This window comes from Phaethon lepturus, unplaced genomic scaffold (genome assembly GCF_000687285.1).
Source record: "Phaethon lepturus isolate BGI_N335 unplaced genomic scaffold, ASM68728v1 scaffold11145, whole genome shotgun sequence".
NCBI classification, from domain to species: domain Eukaryota; kingdom Metazoa; phylum Chordata; class Aves; order Phaethontiformes; family Phaethontidae; genus Phaethon; species Phaethon lepturus.
In genome coordinates, this window is record NW_010542693.1 from 76748 (window position 1) to 98413 (window position 21666).

The 21666-nt window shown below is 41.6% G+C and overlaps 1 protein-coding gene across 1 annotated transcript in view; it reads right to left on the reverse strand.

The window, feature by feature from the left end:
• The window catches only part of ADAM22 (ADAM metallopeptidase domain 22), a gene marked incomplete at its 5' end in the record, with an annotated part of 73083 nt that extends 59611 nt beyond the window's left edge, over nucleotides 1-13472 (reverse strand). Inside the window, one exon of the mRNA XM_010288116.1 lies at nucleotides 13406-13472. Coding sequence (XP_010286418.1) covers nucleotides 13406-13472 — 67 coding nt within the window. The remainder of the gene's footprint in view (nucleotides 1-13405) is intronic.
• Between the last annotated feature and the right edge of the window lie 8194 nt (nucleotides 13473-21666).

A 21666-nucleotide genomic window follows, 5' to 3' on the forward strand; every position in this document is an offset into this window, starting at 1 on the left:
TACTAGTGCTCCAACACTAATGAAAACTTTAAGTATAGCCAAGCAGCAAAGGAATAAAATGAAAATTATTATTTGCCTCTTCTCTTCTACAAATAAAATACAATCCTTTCAAATCAAATCCGGCAGACCTTACTAAAAACATCCCCCCCTTAGTTTCACAGAAGTCACACCTATAGCGAAGTAAGGCCTACTGCACATGCACTGAATGTATTCAGTATTGCACAATATCAGTATTTGTAGGCAAAATTTGAAAAACAATTCAAACATCCCTTAAATTCTCACTGCCACTCTACCCTGCAGAGGAACTTACCTTTTAGTGCCTTGCCAAATTCAGCTATGTCATATTACTGCATTACTGTTGGTTAAAGGACTATGAAGAAGACTTTCAGTGCTTTTTTTTTTTAAAGCAACACTTCACTATTTGTATTCCTAACCAGCAAATGTATGAATAATCTACCTAGCCTAATGTACCCCAGCCATGTGAATATTTATGTCTGTTCACTGTAGGGAAGGAAAGGCATTACAATTACTGCTTTTTCAGAAGCCAGCAGTCACTTGCATGATGCATAGCACAGTCATTTTAGACATCTGACATGAAATGCTCTTGGATTTTATTTTTCAAATACAGAAAAAAAAAATTAATCAAGTCGAGGCAAAAGGCAAGAAAACACATAGAATATGTTGGTAGTTTTGTCTTTTGATCAGGAAATCCTGTTTCGTTTTCTACAATCTGCAATTTTGTTTTTGAAAGCAACTACAAAGTATGGGTGCTTCTGTTTTGAGGTGCTCTCCTTAATAGAGTATAGCAGCCTGTTTGTCAGAGCGTGGCTGCTCACAGGTAAAGAGACCTGATCTCAATCTGAAAATTATTAGTTCCTCCTCAAAATCATCTCTGGAGCATTCATGCATGCCATGCTGCTGCTGAGCCCCAAAGCACTCAGCGCAGGTTGCAGCCGTGGTGACCAGCACCAGCAGCAGCACTACTGCTACGCCTGATCCAACACACTGCGAGTCTGATGCTACTTGGCAGGCTTGTTGCTTCACTCTGTGAGCACAAGTCCTGTGGCATACCTTCTGTGAAAAGTGTTACACTTCCCCCCCCCCCCCCAATTTCTTTCAATCTCATTATTTCCTCTCTTCTACATAGCACTTCTTCCTTCCACTTGCTGCAGTTGCAGCAGCCACCTCCGCTGCCTACTCACCTCAGCATCTTGTTCTTTGTGTATCTGGTACAGATACGGAACACCTTCACCAAACTGACCTGCAGAGTGACCATCATGCTACCCAACACAGGCACCTCTCTACTAAGATGTCTGCAGGAAAACACTACTGGAGCCACACAGGTAACGTTTGACAGGCTGTGCTGATGTTTAGCTGGATCATGTCTGTGAGAAGCTCCAGGGCTGACCTCCCATACCAGGCTACAGTGAGTGTCCGGTGGAAGACATATGAGCCTTCATCCGTGGACCAGCATTTCTCAGGACAATCAAGCAATGGGACTCTGATGGGGGACGAGTGAAAAGATGGTTTGAATCTCTGCTTTGCACTCTCATACATTTTAGCCACCAACATCCCAAGTTACATGGGATTTTAGACAGACTACATCTTTGTTTTTCCTGAAACCTTGTCTCATTTTCTCTATTTTATTCTCCTTTTTTACACCTACTTACTTCCTGTATCTTAGTTACTTTAAGTAACACAGTACTGCTTAAGGCTTTCAGGTCTTCCCAGAATATATGAATAAAAAGTAAATGAAGAGACACTTCAGTAAGCTAATAACAAAACTAACAGTCAAACTATATGGATGGGATAAAACCTTATGAGTAATAAAATACTCCCTAAACAGGACTCTTGCAGTAGTGTTCCTGTAAAAGAAATAACTGGAGTAAGCATATGAATATGGGAATAATCTTGAAAAGACAGTAATAGGGAATTGTACAGAGTTCTAGCTGTGGAAGGAATTTGGAGTAATTAGACAAATTGGTTTGCTCTCAGAAAACGTAGTTAATATGTACCAAAAGTAGAATCTCAGGCTCCACTAGTTGCAAAACCATGTCTTTGTAACCAGGAGAAACATCTTTTCATACTAAGAATCCAAGTGGGTGGCTCAAAAGTATGTTTTGATCTTCTTAATGAGAATCAAATAAATGCCCCCCATGATAGTACCTCCAAATTAATTCACAGTAATAAATCCATGAACAAATTTTTATGCATACAGATCTAGAAAAGAAAAATGTAAGAAAACCAGCTCTAAATTCTTACCTAGGAAAAACAAAACTCAGACACACAAATTCTATTCTATTTAATCAAATCAATTCAATTCATTGATCTACTGAAGTTCACAGTAATTCTGGTGGAAACAGAAAAATAACTCTGATCTCTGTCTCGGGGACCTATTCTTACCAATACAAAACATTTATTTGTACATGCTAACGTCTGGGGGATGTTTTATACACATGGACTTATGTTCCTACCAACATAATGTAAGTCACCTCAAACCAGTTAATAAAATTTACAGGGTTTAAATGAAAATAGCTTTTTTCAATTACTTGATGCACTAGTGGTGTGTGGGTTTTTTTCTAAAAAGAGCTTTTCAGTGTAAGAAATCCCACTGTAAGGATACTCTTAAATGAAATTCTGAGGATTGTTATAACCTCAGAAAAGAATTAAGAGGTGATGCAGTGAAACCAGATGGCACTAGCACTACATGGGTCTGGGAAGAGTGATTGCTTAGCACTCCTTAACAGCGTCACAAACGGACAAAACATACCAGTAACATGTGGCACATAGTGGGGAGGGTGCAAATTGTATATCGTACTTTTGGGAGTCTAATTTTCAACAGTTCACAAAACCCATGAAGAGAGAAGCACTTAAAGCTACAAAGTCTGGGACTGGTTCTGTACTGAGAGTCAGAACAACTGAAGGGACTCTACAGGTCAATGTTTTCTGTAGAGCACATGTAATTTTGGACAAGAAGTTTACTGTCATTGCCTCCCTGTACTGCTGAGGCTGAAATCCTGTTGGTTTTGACATGTACTAAAGCTCCTTTATAGCAGTTGCTGTAATAAAATACACCGTACTACAGGAAGAATCACAGTATATGGGAGATCTAAGACCACCAAAAGATTAAATGTAATCATCACACCTATCTTCCTTTACTCTGCTCTTGGAAACATTCACTGAAGGACTCAGGTTGTCTCTCTTCTATATTGGTATCTGTAGCAGTGAGACAGGAGCTGAGAAGAAAAAAATCTTAATTTTCCCCTAAAAATATTCTGATACCATATGAATATTAAGACTTCCCCAAAGAGCTGAAATTAGCACCGTTACTGCCAAGAACAGTTCAGTCCAGAGCATCAAGGGTGTTTTGTGAAGAGCTGTTGGCTTCCTGTAGCTATTAGAGCCCCTCTCTGCTCTCTCAAATGCCAGCAATAATTGCCCACCTCAGCAAATCAAAGCCCCACACTGGCCTTTGTCAGCTACTACAGAACGGTTCAGTGTTAAGACGAAGAGGAAATAAGACTGCTCTTTTAACATATGCCAGCCATCAGTGTGAGCCGCACATTTAGCCTTTCTGCTCTAAAACTGAACCTGGCCTGTGTAGGCTCTGGGAGAAAATTAGGCTAAATATCATCTCCCATGAGACAAGGTCAGTGACAATGCCTGTGACACAGGCCTGCAACAACACACACACACACACTCACTCACTCACTCACACCACATCCAAAGGCAGTCTAATGCTACAGCAGAGAGAAGTTCAAAGTTTTTGCCTCCACAAGGCGCACAGCCACTGTTCATGCTGTGGCTAGCACAAAGCAAAGAAGATTTTCTGCCAATGCCTGTGGCACGTGGTTGTCCGTTTCCTCAGTTCAGTAAATTCTCCTTCCTTCATGAAACGTCTCAGCCTTACCGGTGACTTCCAAGAGCAATATGGAATATACAGATGTTTAATAGCAAGTCTATTGATTTGGGGAGCTAAAAATGTAGTAACATTCTAAAAAAAAAAAAAAAAAGAAAAACAACGGAATGACCTCAGGGTCAATTTAAACAAATGAATCATTATGATAGTGGTCAATTTATGACTTAATCTTCATCTTGATGCTTAAATTGGATATTTATAGCAAAATCCTGAATCAGGGGCATCTTGTCCTGTGAACTGCTACAGCTCCTCGCCAACCAGCATGCAACCCTTTTTGCCCATGTCAGTCTGAGTTTCTCTGCAGCCTGTCTGGGTAGGTAGTGTGGCAAAGATACTAAAAAATGAGAAGGCAGAGATGTTAGCAATGCAAGTAAAACCTGTCCCCATTTGTATCCTTTGAGATAGTTTGTCCCAGCCCAAAGAGGCACCAGCTGCTGAGTAAACACAAAGGAGATGAAAAAACCACATTAACCAATATTCACAATGAAGGGGGGGAATAAGCAAAGCAAAAGAACAGCCACAACAGTCAGTGATGGCAGCAGTTCACTCTTCTCTGCAGTCTCAGCGAAGAAAGCATCTGCTGACCATACACTAACGGTATTTCTTCACCTCAGAGACACTACGACCTTCCCAGGGGAGGAAAACTAAGGATGCACATTCATCTGCTTTCAAATAACACCTGACATCAGATGCTTAAGTAAGCAATTTTCTGCAATTAGGAGAGGTGCTGGCCATTAAAACTCATGCTACACTCAGGCACTGACCCTAAAATTAATAACTTCCTTTTTCCAGCAGCTACATATTCCCATTTTAAAACTCATTAATCCAAAGAAAAGGAGATTACTGGTCTAGTTCAGATCCTAGTAAAACAGCTCCCTCTCTCCTTGCAGCAGAAAGCTCCCAAAAGGCCAGCTAACGACCATGCCACCATTCTGTGCCAGATAATGATTAGCTTTCTAAAGACCTACCCATTCCAGGGTCACTAGTTTTAAAACTGCTTCCCTAGTAATCACTTAGATCTATTTAAAAATTATTGATGCTTGCAAAAGTTTGGGCCAGCGATAACTAAGACTGCCTGAGAAAGAACAACAGGAGGAGAAAATGAACATCCTCTCACTGACTTCTATGGCACAAAACGACTTGCTAGGGATGGGTTTCTATCTGTAAACAGAAAAGTCAGAATGGCACTTTGACCCGTGTAACGGCATCACGAGAAAATCTCCTTTAATTGATATGTGCTTCAGCACAGGCGGGGGCCTGGCTGGCGGGGCTGCGCTGTCCTGCAGCAGAGCCCCGGGCTCAGCCCTTACACAGCTCAGTAACAACTCCAGGGACCCCCGCACCACCTCTTTGCAGAGTAGGTCTCCAGTGCCCTCCCCTTGTAGAAGGACAGCTGTCACATGCACCCACAGAACTCAGAGTTGACACGCTGTTGTGACATTAGGTTAGAACGCTACTTCAGGTTCTGAAATCAGAAATACGGATTCCAAAATTAGAACAAAGAATCACTGCTTCTAAGGCTTCTCCACAAAATGCCCATGTTTATAAGACTGTTGGCAGCACTCTTAAAAAACAGGCACACATGTACGTGACAGGATCCTGCACACAGGTTACTCGCTCCAACTGCCATTGGTGACTCATGGAAGGCGCTTTCAGCAGATGGCGTGTGCTGTCAGCCCAGCTTCCCGGTTTGGAGGCCAAATGAGGTTTGTGTTTACTGCCCAGTAGCTATGAGAGAAGATGCTCCATGAATGTAGCTGCAGGGTGTGGACAGAGAGCTCATGCCAGTGCAATGCCATCTGGTCTGGGAGCTGCCTTGGCATCTGCTTGGGAAACAGCCTCTTGATTTGCCTTGCCTTATCTTGGTGTTAGATAAATTTAGTTTAATTATCAGCTACCGGATAAAGAGGAGGCAGAGGAGAAGAGGGTTGGTTACCTCTTCCTGCCTACTCTGTTGTCTTTAAGTTGCCTCTTGTAGCAGTGCCTAGTGTCTCTGAGTCATGGCATACAAGTAATTTTAATTACAGTCATTTTGCCCCTTTCTTGCATGCCTGTACACAAACGAAAGGGAGCAAACCTTTCAAGGTCTATACAAAAATTCTTTATAATCTACCTATACTAATCTGTCACATCAGTTCATCAGCCTACCTCGAGTCTGAAGCCAAGTTATAAGCACGTGATGTACAAGATTACTATAAACACAACACAGAATATGAGATGTGGGCATGCACCTACAAGGATACCAATCAGTCAGAAGAAGACAAAGTTCTGAGTAAAACAGAGAAAAATACTAATTAGATTTCCTTATTGGCTCATTGTTTCTGAATGACAGAAACCTCTCTGAGTGAGAATTCACAGAGCTTGAGACTGTGTCTAGAAACATTAACCTACTGTGTATAATACAGTGCCAGTTCGGTATCCATAGGGAACAACAGATGCGTCTAGGCAATAAACTATTTACAGAAGTCAAGATCAAGTAAGTAAAGATGTCAAGCTAAAGCATACTGAAGTCTTGGATGGAAGCACTCTTTCAGAAGTACGGCAGTTTCAGTTTGCTTAGCTTAATTCCCCCTCAAAAGGATTAAGTTAAACCCAAAAAGATACTTTTATTTTTTAATAAGAGGGATCTACAAAGGGATTTAATGTTCTTTAATGTTATAGCAGCAGTTAATTTCTCTTAGCTGTACTCAGTCCTTGCACAGTCTGAGTTTACAGAATGCTTGGTTGATGCCACACTCTGCCTATGTACGCTGTATGGTGTAGCTTATGGTAAATAACTCATGAGGTGCACAAAGTCTTGGCAGGATTTTTCTGCAAATTCAAGCACTGGACTGCTGCCTTTCCTCTGGGGCATATGAAAACTGTAGCAGAAAATACTCAAGAGGTGACTCCTGATGGTCACAAAGGCATCTGACATCTCACTTCAGCAGAACTAGGGCTTCATCACTGGGGCCCACATCCACAATCATGGGATGTATGTTTTAAGCTCTTGATGGTTTCCACTTTCTGACAATTTTTTCCCCTCCAGGACTAGCTAAAACCACCAGATTTATTTTTTTTATGTCATAAAGAAAAGGAAGACACGATAATTAAACCTGCAAGATCCTACATGAGTCACAATCTGAGATTCATTCTAGTGTAGTATATTCAAAAACATGGCCTGGGAAGGACTCCTAATATTGAAAGCTGTCACTTTCAATTTCCTCCTTCTTAGTAGCAGGATGTATGTAGAAAGTAAGCTAGTAATAGCAGGAAGATAAACAGACATTAAAAAAATGTTAATGCAAATGTACATTACAAGTGTCAGCCTGAAGAACCATGAGGTCAGGCAAATGCATTATACACAATGGCTGATAATCTTGCCCTGGTACTCCCCAGAGGATGCTATGTTTTAATAAACCCCAAAGGAACTGCCTTCATAATTCAAACAGTGCTAAAACAGGAAAGTGAGATATTTCTCAATGCCTATTGATTCAGTGCGGCAGCATGACACTGCTGGGAAAAAAAAAAAAGATGTCCAGTGTAACTGAAAACACACAGAAATTTAAAAATTTGGTCAACTCTTCATCAGGGTGCATATAGTAACATTAATTCTAGCCAAAATCCAGGGGAAGTAATTTGACCGATATATTCTGCAACAACAGTTCCCTTTGCAACGGCAGCATCCTGTAAGGTATGAACCATACAGTCATTCCCTGTTCCACTACTACACTCTGATCTTCTCCTTCTTGTGGAACTTTGAACTTATGAACTCCCATCACACAGCAAAAACACCTATAGTTAGTTCCTAAGTGAAAGAAGCTGTCATTTGTTCTATCTGATTTCATCCCATTTTTATTTACTCCATTGGTCAAAGACAGCCAGTTCTCCATCTGACCTTTCTGTGCACTGTAATGCTTCCTTCTTTTGTACTCCTAGCAAATTTCATTAATATACACAATACTTTTTTTTTTTTTACCTAAGTCATTAATGAAAATAATGAAAATATTTGACGAAAGCAGTCTGAAGATCAACCTTGCAGGAATCCCCTGCTAAACTGTGTCACTCACAGACTCCCCATCAGCTCTTCTTCGGCTAGTTTATTGCTACCACTAAAAACTAGATTATGGCCTAGATTTACTAATAATTTGCCATGAGGCAAAGAGAGCTCTGCTGAGGGAGTAGGGGAGAGCAGTTCTGACGACATTATGGGAAACTTTATTGAAAATCTTCTCTCAAACAAGCAAGAGAGTGCTTTTTCTGGTACCAACAGCTTCTCTAATCTCCGGACACAGATGAAAAAGCCCTGCCAGAAATAGGCATATTTAAGTCCTGCATTATTTATGATTTGTTCCTTTTCAGTTTCTTCTCTCCCCCAGGGGCTCATCACCAGGTTGTGCAAGCTCTGGGCTGTACGTGCACGCACAGCTCCCCACCAGCCTTAGGCTCCAGCCTCCCAGGGCAGAGCCTGCCTGCGCTCCCCTCCCAGCCGAACTGGCACTCCAGTTTTCAGGAAGAAAATACAATTGTTCGCAGGAACGCCTGTTTAGCATACCAACTTTTCTGGCAAGTTGAAACGCCTTCCTCTTTGGTTACAAAATGGTGAGTTATCAAAAGCTGAAGAAAAATTAAAGAGATTCTTCTACGGAGCTCAGACAGTGGATGCCATTAAAACTGGAAGATGCTGGTGGAAGCACCTTGCTATAAGATTGGAATCGTACCAGTCAATGATTAAAATGACATGCTCACTGGCTCAGTGTGTGTGCTGGCTACACTGCAAATTGTTGTAGCCTTATGATCAGTTCGTACCTGTGGCGACAGGGCAAAATGTTGGAATGTTATTTGGGATAAAGTCTCAAACACAGACATTGCCCTCAGTCAAGGGACTGTACCTTAACAACACCTTGAGCAGACCAGATTTGGAGGAGGGAGTTTAACAGAAAAAGCAACATCCATCATGTCAAGGGTCCCCAGCCCTCTCTGGCTTTTCAAGATTTTAATATTTTTCTCCCTTCTATATTATTTTCCTAAGTAAGGGCATTTAAAGAGCCCTTCAAATACATATCATGCCACACACAAGCCGAGACTTTAATCACAGTAAGGCAATGAAGAACAATACTTTTCCCCTCTTGTGCACGGCATTAAAATAGCTGTAAGGTACAGTATCAGGTATTTTGCACACACTGCCAGCTAAACAATGCACATAACAAAAGGAAATAATGACTATTTTTGCAAACTACGGGCTCTGCTTTGCTATGCAGCATTAAAATGCATTTGCCCCACAACCCTCATTCCCCAAACTGCAGTGACGGCACCTCTGCTAGAGCATGAGGCCATGCTGGAACACCCCAGGTCAAGAAGACGGCCATGGGCGGTTTGAAGGAAGGCACCAGGCACAGCGCTGCCTGCACTTGCTGCCGCACAGGCAGTGGCTGAGCACCACCGGGGCCAGCAATATGGCTCAGCACAGCCTGGGACACAAAGCCACAAGGCAATCTCAAGCCACAAGGCAAGTTTGGCCAAAGCTTCTTCATCAACACTACAATGGAGAAAAACAGTACCTAGCATTTAATATTACTCTGCTTATGTTGTTCAACATCACCATGATTATGAATGTGCTGTGAAGTAAAAGCAAAAAGCAGTGTCATTTTATGCTGTGAATACTCTTGCTGTAATTTTGTGCCCATAATACACATACTGTGTTTATACCTTAAAAATTTTAGGATTACCTATGAAATATAGTTCCTTCTAGCTATATTTAAACATGCCATCAAAAATTCATGGCATTTATCTACCACAAGTTCTCTGACTGGGATCTGAATTATTTTCATTCCTTAATGTTTTTCAGAAAGCAATTTTCTAAGAACTCATAGAATTGTCCAATGTTTTGGGGGAATACAGGCAGAAATATTTATTTCTACACTCTCCAAAGAGGGAAACTGAAAGAGTTTATATGAGAAAATGTCACTGAATAGATATCAGTTGTTCCTTCTGAGGGAGAAAAATCCAGCAATGTGAATTACTCAGCACTACAGCTGTTTTTTGCCTTTCATCTCACTGACAGCATCAGTGACAGATAGCCCAAAAAAGAGAGAGATATATATAAAAGAACACAGAGATATACTGCAGCAACACTAAGTATACACAAGTTGAGTATTTATGTGTTGTGAGCATAGGATGATCTGGACTGACACAACCAGGAAAAGGCAATGCACGAAGGGTTTTTCTCTTTCTTATTAATTGATTATTCTCTTTGCTATCAGAGGGAATTTAGGCCAATACTGCTGCTTTCCTAGCAGTTAGAGACATGATCTAAATTAAAAGGGGGGGAAGAGAACACCAAAATAATTCAAAGATCTACCTCCTTTTGTTTTTCTTAAGCACTGCACACTGCTGCTGTTTTAATAAGAATGTCTTAGGTGCTGCCCAACTGTGCCAAATCAACAAGATCTCACAGAGAAAGCTCTCTTCTGCAGCTGCTAAATGCTGGCACCCTGCAAAAACATGTGTAACGTTCCACCTTCACAACGGTCCAACGTATTAATGAATTATGCAGCAATCAAATGTAATTTTACAATAGAAGGGTGTGTTAAACTGGGAGGGGACATGGCAAAAGTAGTTAACTCCACATCAGGTAAGAGCCAAGGCAGGCGTCTGCTTCACAGAGACACTCGTGCCTGTAACATCCCCAAACGGCCGAGTGTACCTAAAGCTGCCTTCCCCCCACGATTCAAATATCCCGTCTTCTCCCAGATTGCTGGTGGCACAACAGCAGCACTGACGCCTTGTGTGGTTGTGCGGTATTCCTGCACTGAGAAATGCAAGGGGGAGATAGATATAGATAGATATATAGAGATATATATGTGTGTGTGTGTGTTTTAAAATATACCTCTCCTTACGTCACTAAGAAGGCCAAGAACAGAGGAGGCCCTTTTGCTGTATAAAAAGCCTGCAGCTGGCAGTGGATGGCAGACGAACTTTTTCTTTCTGCCACCGTTTCTCCCGCTGAAGCAGCAAGAGAGATGTTCCCAGGCCGCCTCTGCTCCTGCCTACAGCCGGCGACAAATGGCACAGGGGTGGGTGAAGAGTGGGGTGTTGAAGCAACTGATAGAAACCTGGCTCCTTTCTGAAACACCTCTTCTCCTCCTTCTGCTTAAGAATGTGCTGCGTAGCAGAGTGCATATTTTGTGATTTATTTGAACCCTTTTACTAGCTATTTTTAAATAAGTATCTAAGCAATCTGCACAATCCCAAAAATCTACTATAATAATTACATTTTGCCTGCTATGTGTCATAAGTTACCAATTTAAAGATGCTTTAACCAATTTAACAGTTGCCACAGAAACTGAAGGTATTAAATGGCCATACACAAAAAATTATTGTATTTGCAGCAAGATTTTCAAAACATTTGATGTAAAAACAGAGTTCGGTTTCTCAAATGCAAAACAAAACGGATATTGCTGGGCTTTTCAGAAATTGTTCAACAGACAAAAGGGCTCTCCAGGGCACTTACAGGTGCTCTGAAAAATACTGGCTGGTCAGAAGGAGACAGATTAATTTTTAAACAGCTGTTGGGTACTGAAATTAGCCTCACTCAGTGTCTGGCATCAAAATGTACTCGCCAGTCTGCACTCTTCCAAAAATCTTTTGATATCTGAACTTTTCTGAAAACGTGCCATAACTGGCCAACACATTTTGTCACAGCAGCTGCTTCCATCTCCTCTGATCCCAGATGCTCAGTTGCAGCAAAACAAGCAAAAAAATACACGTTCCCCGTTCCTGGCACCCTTTTGTAGGCCTGCTGCCTGCCAAACTTCTGGAGCAGTTGGTGAGGAGGGGGCAGAAGAGCCCCCCCATGGCCCATTGCAAGGTGCAATGAAGGGTGAGGTGCAATGAAGTGTGGAGAGGGAAATGTGCCACTGGGGCAGCAATGCCCCTTCTTTGCACAGCAAGGTGCAACCCAGAGACCCTTTCACTCCCAATTCAGTCCATCTTGAGCACCAAGGTCAATGCAAGAATGCTGGTTCTCTACTTAAAGCAGTTTTAAGAGTACTAAGTGAGGCAGTGATAGCCATCCCTGAAGGTACGCCACAATCCTGCACAGCAGCTAACTAAAGGGGAAATAATCTCTGGGATCCTGAAGACTGGGAGAAGTTTTGCCCAGAAAACTTTCTATGACCCTTCCTCTGAAAGGGCCAATCCCCTCATCTCTTCCCCATGCAATTAAACAGTACCTACATGAGAAGAGCCACTGATTTCAAACATTTCCTTGCTTGATTAAGGTTTACTCATCAGAAACAGATTTGTCCTAATTCAGTGATGGGACTCAGACCGGTTCATTTAGCTAACTTGCATATATACCTTGACGCAGACGAATGGATTGCTTTGTTCTTATTAATATCAGCTATTATCTTTCTTTCTGCTTTGACTCATATTCTGAATCTGAGTCAAGACTCAGTGACTGCAGAGCACGGCTGACTGAGAAATTAGTCTTTACAATTTAATGGAACATGTATGCGTTCGCCTCAGTCTGATAATGTACGCAGACTATTATCAGAGAGTAAAAAGAAAGCAGAAGTCAACCTTGCAAATGCTAGAAAGGAATAAACCAAAGGAAACATGTACCTTCAGCTACGCAGTGGCTGAAGGATTCAGCTACTCGGTGGCTAAAGGATTGCTTTCTCCATTTCCACTTCTGCTTTCACATTGCAGAGGTTAAATAATTTGTTTTAGGATATTTAAGTGATCTCAGATTTCATAAAAGACTTTTGGGTTTTTTTTTAAATTAAATGTAAACTTTGAACAAAATTTGACCTGACAGGCAAGTCTAAAGAGCTTCCGTTACGCACAGCACATATTACATTCATGCATATTTTATGTCATCTACAGCAATTTTATACCAGGCTTATACACAATATTGTTCTAAAAACAGAAGGTCCTCAAGGAAATTCTCTCATGTCATATGCAAATAACAAAACACTCCTGCAAAGGCAATGGGACATTTCACAGAAAACAACTGCAAGAAACAGGATCTTGTAGCCATCATGCCAACAAACATCCAGAGAAAGAAACCCACAACATGAGACAGTGACTAGATACTTGGAAATACTATACAAGAAATTTTGCTATTCTCAAGCTTACAAAGCAGTTCATTAAAAACAACAAACTTGGGATTTAGTACAATGAGGAACTGCTAGCTACCAAACCAGAAAGATTTTCTTCAACAGGCATCAAAAGTAAATTTACTAGTAAAAAAACCTACCATGTATACATTTTTCATGGATACCATTTTGATATAAACATTAATGTACTAAAGTTGCCATTAAAGTTTATTTGCCATATTTAAAAAGCTGAAAAGTTAGAAGACATGAAACATGCTTGCCTCAGAAGAGTGAAACAAATCACCTGAAAAATCAGGTATCTTCCTTCCAAGAAAACGGCTGAGTCTGCATTAACATTGAAAGCAAAGCAAATTAAAAAAGCAAAGCATAAAAAGGAAATACTTACTTTAACTTCCACTGTCTTCCCACCTTGCTCGATATGCCTCTCAAGATATTCAGAAGACAGCAGGTCACTGCAAAAAGGAAAAAAGAACCATAAGCCTTGCACATGTGTTCTTGCACTCCCTCTCGGCAGTCAAGCACTGATTAAACATTTACATTTGAAAAGGCCAAAACATGCAGGATACTCTTCCTAAAATGTTCATAAAAAGCACTGAAACTACCACCTCCAATGGAGTTACACAGCCCATGGGATACATTGATTTTTAATACCAAAAGGCAGGACAAGAAAAACTAAGGGGATTTCAAAACCAGACACTGATCATTATTTTAATTCAAGAGACTTTTCTACTTGCTGCTAAAAGCAAACAGTAAGGAAGTTAGGTGAACTTTAAACAAAAAAAAAAAAAAAAAAAGGCAGAAGGATGAGAAACCAGTTGGGAGTCACTCCTGTAGCAGGCTGCATCTGACAGAAAATGGCAGTGGCCTCCAGCAAGACTCCTAAGGACACAATGGTGCAATAATGAAATGGCCTTGTGATACCACTATGGCGAGCTCAGGAACACGCTAAGCGGGTAGGCAAAGCCATCGGCCGTAGGAGGAGCGGCACCACACCGTAGGCTCACAGCCAGTTCCACCCGGCGTGGGCACCAAGGCAGGCGGCGGGTGCCAGGCTGCCCGCAGGCCGCCAGGGCAGGCCTCCACCAGGGCCCGGCCCCCACGCTTACTCTACGGCGGAGCCCGGTGGCTTTAGCAATGTCGGAGGAAAATCACAGAATCATTAAGGTTGGAAAAAAACTTTAAGATCAAGTCCAAGCGTCAGCCCAACACCACCATGCCCGCTAAACCATGTCCCAAAGTGCCACATCCACACGTTTTTTAACACTTCCAGTGATGGTGACTCCACCACCTCCCTGGGCAGCCTGTTCCAATTCCTGACCACTCTTTCAGTAAAAAAATTTTTCCTAATATCCGATCTAAACCTCCCCCAGCTCTGGGCAACAGCCAACGCAGCCTCACAAGTACACGAGGCTTTGGAACAAACACTGAAGAGAAAAAACAATCAGATTGGAGACAAATGTATGTAAGTTAAATGCATGTTGTATTTACCAACACACTTCACGCTGAACTAGTCAGATTCCCTCCCTTGTAAGCTATTTTCTAGGCAAGCAAATTACATCAAAAATTTCACTAAACATTTTCAAAGATCACAAAATTTTAACCTAGATGAAATCTGTATAAAGATTTGATATTGTCCCACCTCAGAGGTGATTAAACTGGAAAAGATGAAGTACTGGTAAAGAAAACATGACAACAGGCACGCTGACTGATGGGACAGGAGGCAACGAGCACAAGCCTTCTCAGCAGAAGAAGCAAAAATTAGTGTTTCTCCCTGAAACAGCGAAAACACCTAGGCTAGGGGTGAACTGGGCTGCTGCAGGAGGGGAAGGACAGCAGAGCGGCACGCAGGGCAGCAACTGCTTGGCTTTCCAGAGTTTCGCCCTGGCTAAACAGGCAGCAGGGCCATGGCCGCCCTTCCTCAAGTAGGCACTGCAGACTGCCCAGAGCGAGCCCCAAACAGGACAAGGTTGGTAGTATGGGTCCTTCTGTATCAGCCCTACAAACTGCCAGCTTGGTACTTGCATTAATAGCCCAGGCACAAAAACCAGGAGCACTCTAAAGAAATATGCTGATAACGCAAAGTTGGAAACCATGGGGAATGAATAAGAATGTTGAAAAAACTCCCACAGGAAAGGGCTAGATGATCTTCAGGGCTGGATACTAGAAATAGGATCAAATTCAATTGTACAAACAGCAAATTTATGCACTTAGGGACTGGAGGTAATTTCTATTATGTTGGTTTGGAGGGCCTGGTTTATAAGGAAGAGAGATGTGACCACACTTGTTTCCGGCAAAATGACTTGCCAGATCAATAGGGTGTCTTCCTGAAAAACACAACTGTCCTCCCAGGATGCATCAAAGAAGATGTATTTCTAGTCAAACTCGGGTAAGATTAATACCACTGTCCAAAGGAGACCTCTTTTCAAATATTGCAGACAGGTACTGGACAGGTTTGCTTAGAAAGTTCAGTTACCTAGAAGCACAAGAGATGGTCCTGAGATAACCACGGAATGGAAAGCTCCTGAAATCTAGCAAAAAATTGAGTTGTGAAGGGATGTGAATGCACCAGGGTTTATACACCAAGATGTAAAGGTAGTTGATCAGGCTATAGAAGGTGCTGGCAAAGCCTCAAATGTACACAGTCTGTCAATGAGTCAATGGGAACCAGATGTTAAAAAAAGGACTTTGTATCTAAGTGCAAGCGACAGAGGCAACAAAAAGAGGGATGCCAATAACTTTCTGAATGGGAGCATCCATTGGACAACTGTTGATGGAGGTGGGGTCCCCTCAGTCACAGTGAGCTCACAGCTGGTTGCTGCTAAAAGCAGGAGGTCTCAGTAGCAAGTGCTGAACCCACCTTGTGTCAGCACAAGCACTAATCGAAATACTCTCGGTGTCAGAACTAACACTCATCAAAATACTCTCTATGTCAGTACTGGCACTCATCAAAGTACACTGGGGAAGCTTCAATAAAGCCACGTCTTTGCTGCATTACGTAACTGAAGTCCCTTGTCAAGACGTATAATAAGCTCCAGAGCTGATGCAAGAGAGGGAAAGTACCTGAGCAGCTGTCAATAGGGGAGGAAGAGTGAGCTCCTCCTTTGGCCACTGCAGAACCAGCGTGACCAGCTGCCCCTAGATTCGCCCTCTAGGACCCCCTTAATTATGGTCAGGCCCATACACCTATATTGATGCTTTGCGCAACAGCCTGCAAGTGACCCATTACTGATGAGCACCTAAAAGAGACGCTGCTGTTTGAGTTACTGATTACAATTCTGTAATTCCTCTTAGAAGTGAGTATCCTATATTTAGGATACTCATCCACCTCGGGGAAGCTCAAAGACTTCTATAAGGTCTGTATGCCTTTTCCAGATTTAGAAATTTACATAGATGCTCTTTTAAAATATATTTAGTTTAGCTTGCTGGAGTTAGATATATAGTTTCTCAGCATTCACTACACTTTCTTTCCAGCAAAAGTCTATGCTTCCACAGATTTACTGAAGCCACCTCTACAGCTTAGGGCTCTACTTTTACTTTTAGCTATTTCTGGGAGACTCAGTTGAACAAAGGTCATCCTCCTTATCTGATGGCCACAATGAGTTTTGTGCCAGGGAATATGCTAGAGATTATAAAATATAAGATATAAAAGTAACTATACAGTATAGAAGACAGAGATCATACAGAATGACTTAACTCAGAGTTTACAGTTGTATTTGGAGGGATGACAAGGAGAAGCACAGGGTCTTCTCATGTGGGTTTGACAAAATTACTGCTTTTTAAAAGATACTGCTGTTCATGTTATTATGTTCTGGAAGATCATATGTTACGTTCTGAAAGATATGGAAATTGTGTCCAGCATGAGAAAACAAAGAGATTGATCGTTCTCTGCCTTTACAAGAATTAATTGGTAACAGAAGAGGCCACTAAGCTTTTCTGGCACAGCCCCTGGTTACAACATAGAACCTCTTGCCACAGGAAAGCATGGATGCTGGAGGTCTGTACTGGTTCAAGCTGGGAATGGACTCTGGAGAAGCCTCATATGTACTTGTTCTGCTCTTCTGCTTCTCCCTCAGCATCCGCCTTGGGCCACTGGGACAGGACACTTGGCCAAGCACCCCTCTGACCTGACCTGCTCTGCCTGCACCCTGGCAAGGCCCTGTTTCTCCTGAGGGTTATGCAGGGTCCCCCAGCATCCAGCTCCAGGGCTGCCGATGGCCAGGCAGCCACTCTTCTCCCACCTGCCATGCCCCTCATGGTCATACCCAGGTGGTTCAAGTTGTGTTTGCTTTCAAAGGAGGCCAAGAGAGCGATTCCTAAACAGGCCCATCCATTTCATCCTCCTGCTCAGTTCCTACTTTCAGGGCAAAAGGGCTGGGAACAGCAGGTAGCCGCTGGCATTCCCCCGCCTCTCAAGATCTGTCATGGGTGCTTCAATTCCCAAAATGAGCCTACCTGGAAGGGAAATGCCATGGGGTCACCAGCCTGCACAGCTCTTGGGGACTGGGCCCAGAGCTCATAAACAGACAACAGGTCTGAAATTTAAAATACATTTTTAAAGGCTACCCTAAGTAACATGGCAGGCAGGTTACGTCTGGGAATATTTCACCAGCAGAAAAACACACAAATGATGCCATGTTATGCTTCATCATCATCATCATCATAATTATTATTATTATTACTCAATGCACAGAAAATATTATAAAAAACACAATGCTCTTGGAGGTCCAATAATGCAATCAGTGCTATTACAAACTAAGCTACAACCTAACAGTTATACACAGTCTTGTCAAATTTATGTCAATGATGTCATGCATCTCTCATGAAATCACCTCATAGGTGGTGTAATGTTTTGTCTTCGGTAACAGTGAGGCACATAACTGTAATGTTACAGTTACTTTAAAAGAAACAAAAAGCTATAGTGAAACACTTGTGAAACACAATGAAAATTGTTTTAGCAACATAAAGACACTGAGCAATCAGCATTAAAATAATATGCATCTCAACATAAATCATACAACTGTCTCCTATGGGAGAGATGAAACAGTAATAATTTAGCTTTCCTGCCAATCTATCCTAAAAGCCATCTCTGTCAGTTTAAATAGTAGATTTGCTATTAATTAGAAAGAAAATCTGCATGTGGAAAAAAAAAGATTGTAAAAAAAAAAATCTTAGAAACCCTAGGGATGTAGAAAATTACCGTTAAAAAACATCTATACTATAAAAGACAATACTGCAGAATGAGATTTTCAGAAACAATCACTGAGGCATTGATACAAATTCTTTGAAAGGGCATGGCAAAAACCTGCGTATGTTCAGACCTAAAAATAAAACATCTCGCAGGAAAGAAGCACATGTGATCGGTGGCTTTCACAAGGAAAAACCAGTTATGCTAATAATAGCAATCCTGTTTTCAGAGGTCTGTTATTTTAAAAATGTACACAAATCAAGTAGCTTAGTTTTGTTTACAGCAGCATCATTTTTTGGAGCATTTTCTTAACTCACAACCATATGAATCCACCCCATACAGACGCAATAACATACGGGCCAGAACAAAAAAAATGAGCAAGCTCCTCTCTGCTCTTCCAACTCTCCCAAACAGACACAACAGTAGTACACAGGAGGCGGCGGCTGGGGGAATTTTCTTACAGAAGAGGGCCTCAGCTAAGGAAAGTATCCTTATCCAAGATCATGCATATATATGCACTTAAATTCTACCTTGATTTAACTGTAGCGTTTGCATATGAGGTCTACCAAAGCAAAGCTGGGATTGGGAACCCAGAAAACCAGATGAGCTTTGGAAATAGATGGGTCTCCCCACAGAAAGAGGCTGCTCCAGGAAGCAAAAAGAGGGGGGAAAAATGAGGTGGCAAGAGAATAGAGGACAGAACAGGCCACGTGTTTAAAGAAACAAACAGAGAAAACAGGAGATTATAAAGTGCTTCGACAGCCATTAAGGATTTTTGAAAAGGGAACAGGTTTGTATTTGAATAGGAAATGGATAACAAACTGCAAATTATCCCTGGAAATGAAACAGAAACTTTCATTTTCAAGAGGAGAAGGAAAATGCCCATCAACAGCTTCTGAACAAAAATTAAATCTCCAGATTTAAGAGACTGTAAAGATGGAATGCCTGAAAGTTATGGAAGAAAAAGAGCAGAAACTATAGGGACCTCTTTAGAGGCCATAGGAGGAATTACAAACTTAAGAAAGGCAGAAATAAAGGGAGTTCATAATTACAGTACTAAAATGCATCTTTGCTGGCATATCAGTGTTATAAATGAGAGAAATGACTGGCTTCATGATATCCGATATCGTTGCTGTCTCCTTGGACACCGTGAGAATTCTTTATCACTTCTTCTGTCTGTTGACCCTGATTTCTGTCTCCACAACTCTCCATTATGTACACCTGAAATTTCAGATTAAATATGGTGCCAGACAAGGATATCAAATGAGAGATCTGAGCTGAGATGCAGTACTGAAAAAGATGACGGCATTTTAGCCGAAATCAGCAGAAAGGCCTGGATGGGTCGAATGCCAATAGGAAATTGTCAACAGACATATGGAGACATTCAAGAGAAAACGACACGTTCAGAGAATTGATGGAGACACTGATAAGAGAAAGATGCCGTACGAACCGCACAATTAATGCCAACTCATGCTGCAGGAGGAAGCTGTGAGAAGGGAGCCTCCTGTAACATCATGCCTGAGAGGGCTGCAGTAAAAGCAGTGGGCACTGTTTGGGTATCAAGCACACGAGGATGAGGAAACTTCCCATCAAGTGAAAGATTTTCCCACAATGGTGTAACATCCTCTACCAAGTAACCTGGAAAGGTCTGAATTATAACTCAGTAACATAAGGGGAAGTTATTCCCCTCAAAAGAAGGGAAAAGGGAGGGAATAGATTCATATAGGAGATTATTATAGAAGACTGGAAACTACCAGCATGTTCCTTTGAGAAAAGTGCTGAAAGACTCCTTTTGTTAACAGAACTAATAGATATGGAAGGAGTGACTAGGGGAGGTAATTTTTTAGAACAGCCCATCTTGTACACCAGGGAAGAGAAGGCAGGTTCATTATTATCATGAAACAAGAACCAAGAAAGTAGAAAACTACATAAGAGGGAACAGACGGGATGTTTCTATCTGTCAGACAGAGTACAAGGGACAATTATTAGCATTACCTCACATTACTGTGGTCCTAAAACAGTTTCAGTATCAGCCATGAGGTAATTAAAAAATACAGCAAGATGAACTCAAAAAAAAGCCACTTAGCTGGCAGGTTTCTGTATCTGACTAGCTAGGACATTTTAATTCTCCTTTATCTTCATGCCTACCCAAACACCTTCTCTCTGCTTATACATGATCTTTCCTTGCACTTCAGGGGGGGATTAGCTATCTCCATGCTCTGTGCATCTATCTGCTTAATAGCCACAGCTCTTAAAACTTTCATCCCCTCCTTCTCCTCAAAAGAATTGCTGAATTCCTTTTTATGTGGATAGTTAATTTAATGTCTGTATCTGTTAAATTAGCCAAATGGAATAATCAATCAGAATTAGGTAGCTTCTCTTAGATACGGCAGCAGTTTTCACAGTGCCTACTTAGAGGAAGAAAAAAACAACTGAGAAAAACAGAGTCAGTTCTTGTCTGCACAAACTGAAGCTTCTCCCCTTTTTTAATAAATCTTACCATGCTTTTCTGTTCTTGTTGCTGCTAATATTAAGGGGAGAAAGGAGAAAGTAATTTCTTAATGTTTCTACTCCTACTCACTATTTAAGACTTTCTGCAAAAAGAAATTAGGGACTTACGAATAGGTGCAGTCCTCAAGAGATTGCACACAAATGCTGATTCGTACCCAATCTCAGTCCTTTCCTGGACCTTAATTTCACATTTCAGTAACAGAGAATGATACACAACTTGAATCTCTGATGAAGTTTCTTCCAAATACTAACATTTGCTCAACTTTTTCCTCTTCAGGACTTCTCTCTTAGATTCCTAATGCCATCTGACTTGAAAATGCGCTTAGTCCCTTTACCCTTAATAGCTAATTTGCCTGCGGGACATGACAGTAACTGCCCTGCACGCTACTGCAGACACCAAATTGCAGAGCAACTCTGCAGCCCTCTGCAGGGCCTCCACCTCTAGCATCAGAGATGAAGTCCTACAGCTCTGGCTTACAAACAGCATGCGTTTGATTTACTGGACTGGCTTAATTTCTTGATGGGAAAAAGTTTAAGCAGGTTGAAGACATTCTTGCTTAGTTTCGCCAAGTTTCTATTTACGCACATGGTTCCTATTACTAGCACAACAAAAGCTGCAAGGAAAACCTGTGAAGCAGCAGCGGTAGTTTCAATGCTCTGGCTGGTGTGGCCATAGCGTGATGCTGGACGTGCCTTCTGCACATGACCTGTACCTGAAGTACATCCAGCTCTCAGTGTCAGCAGGCATTTTATGGTGCCACTGTCCATCTACACTTACTACACCATGGACTTTTTGACCCATCCTTTTCAACCTTTGCAATTCAGTCTGATCTCCTCTATCTAAAAGACCATATGGGCAATCGTATGAGAAATTGCTGTAAATGTGGCACATAACGATCAATAGATACTGCTTGTATTTTCCAGGGAAAAACCTAAGAGTTTATATTTAA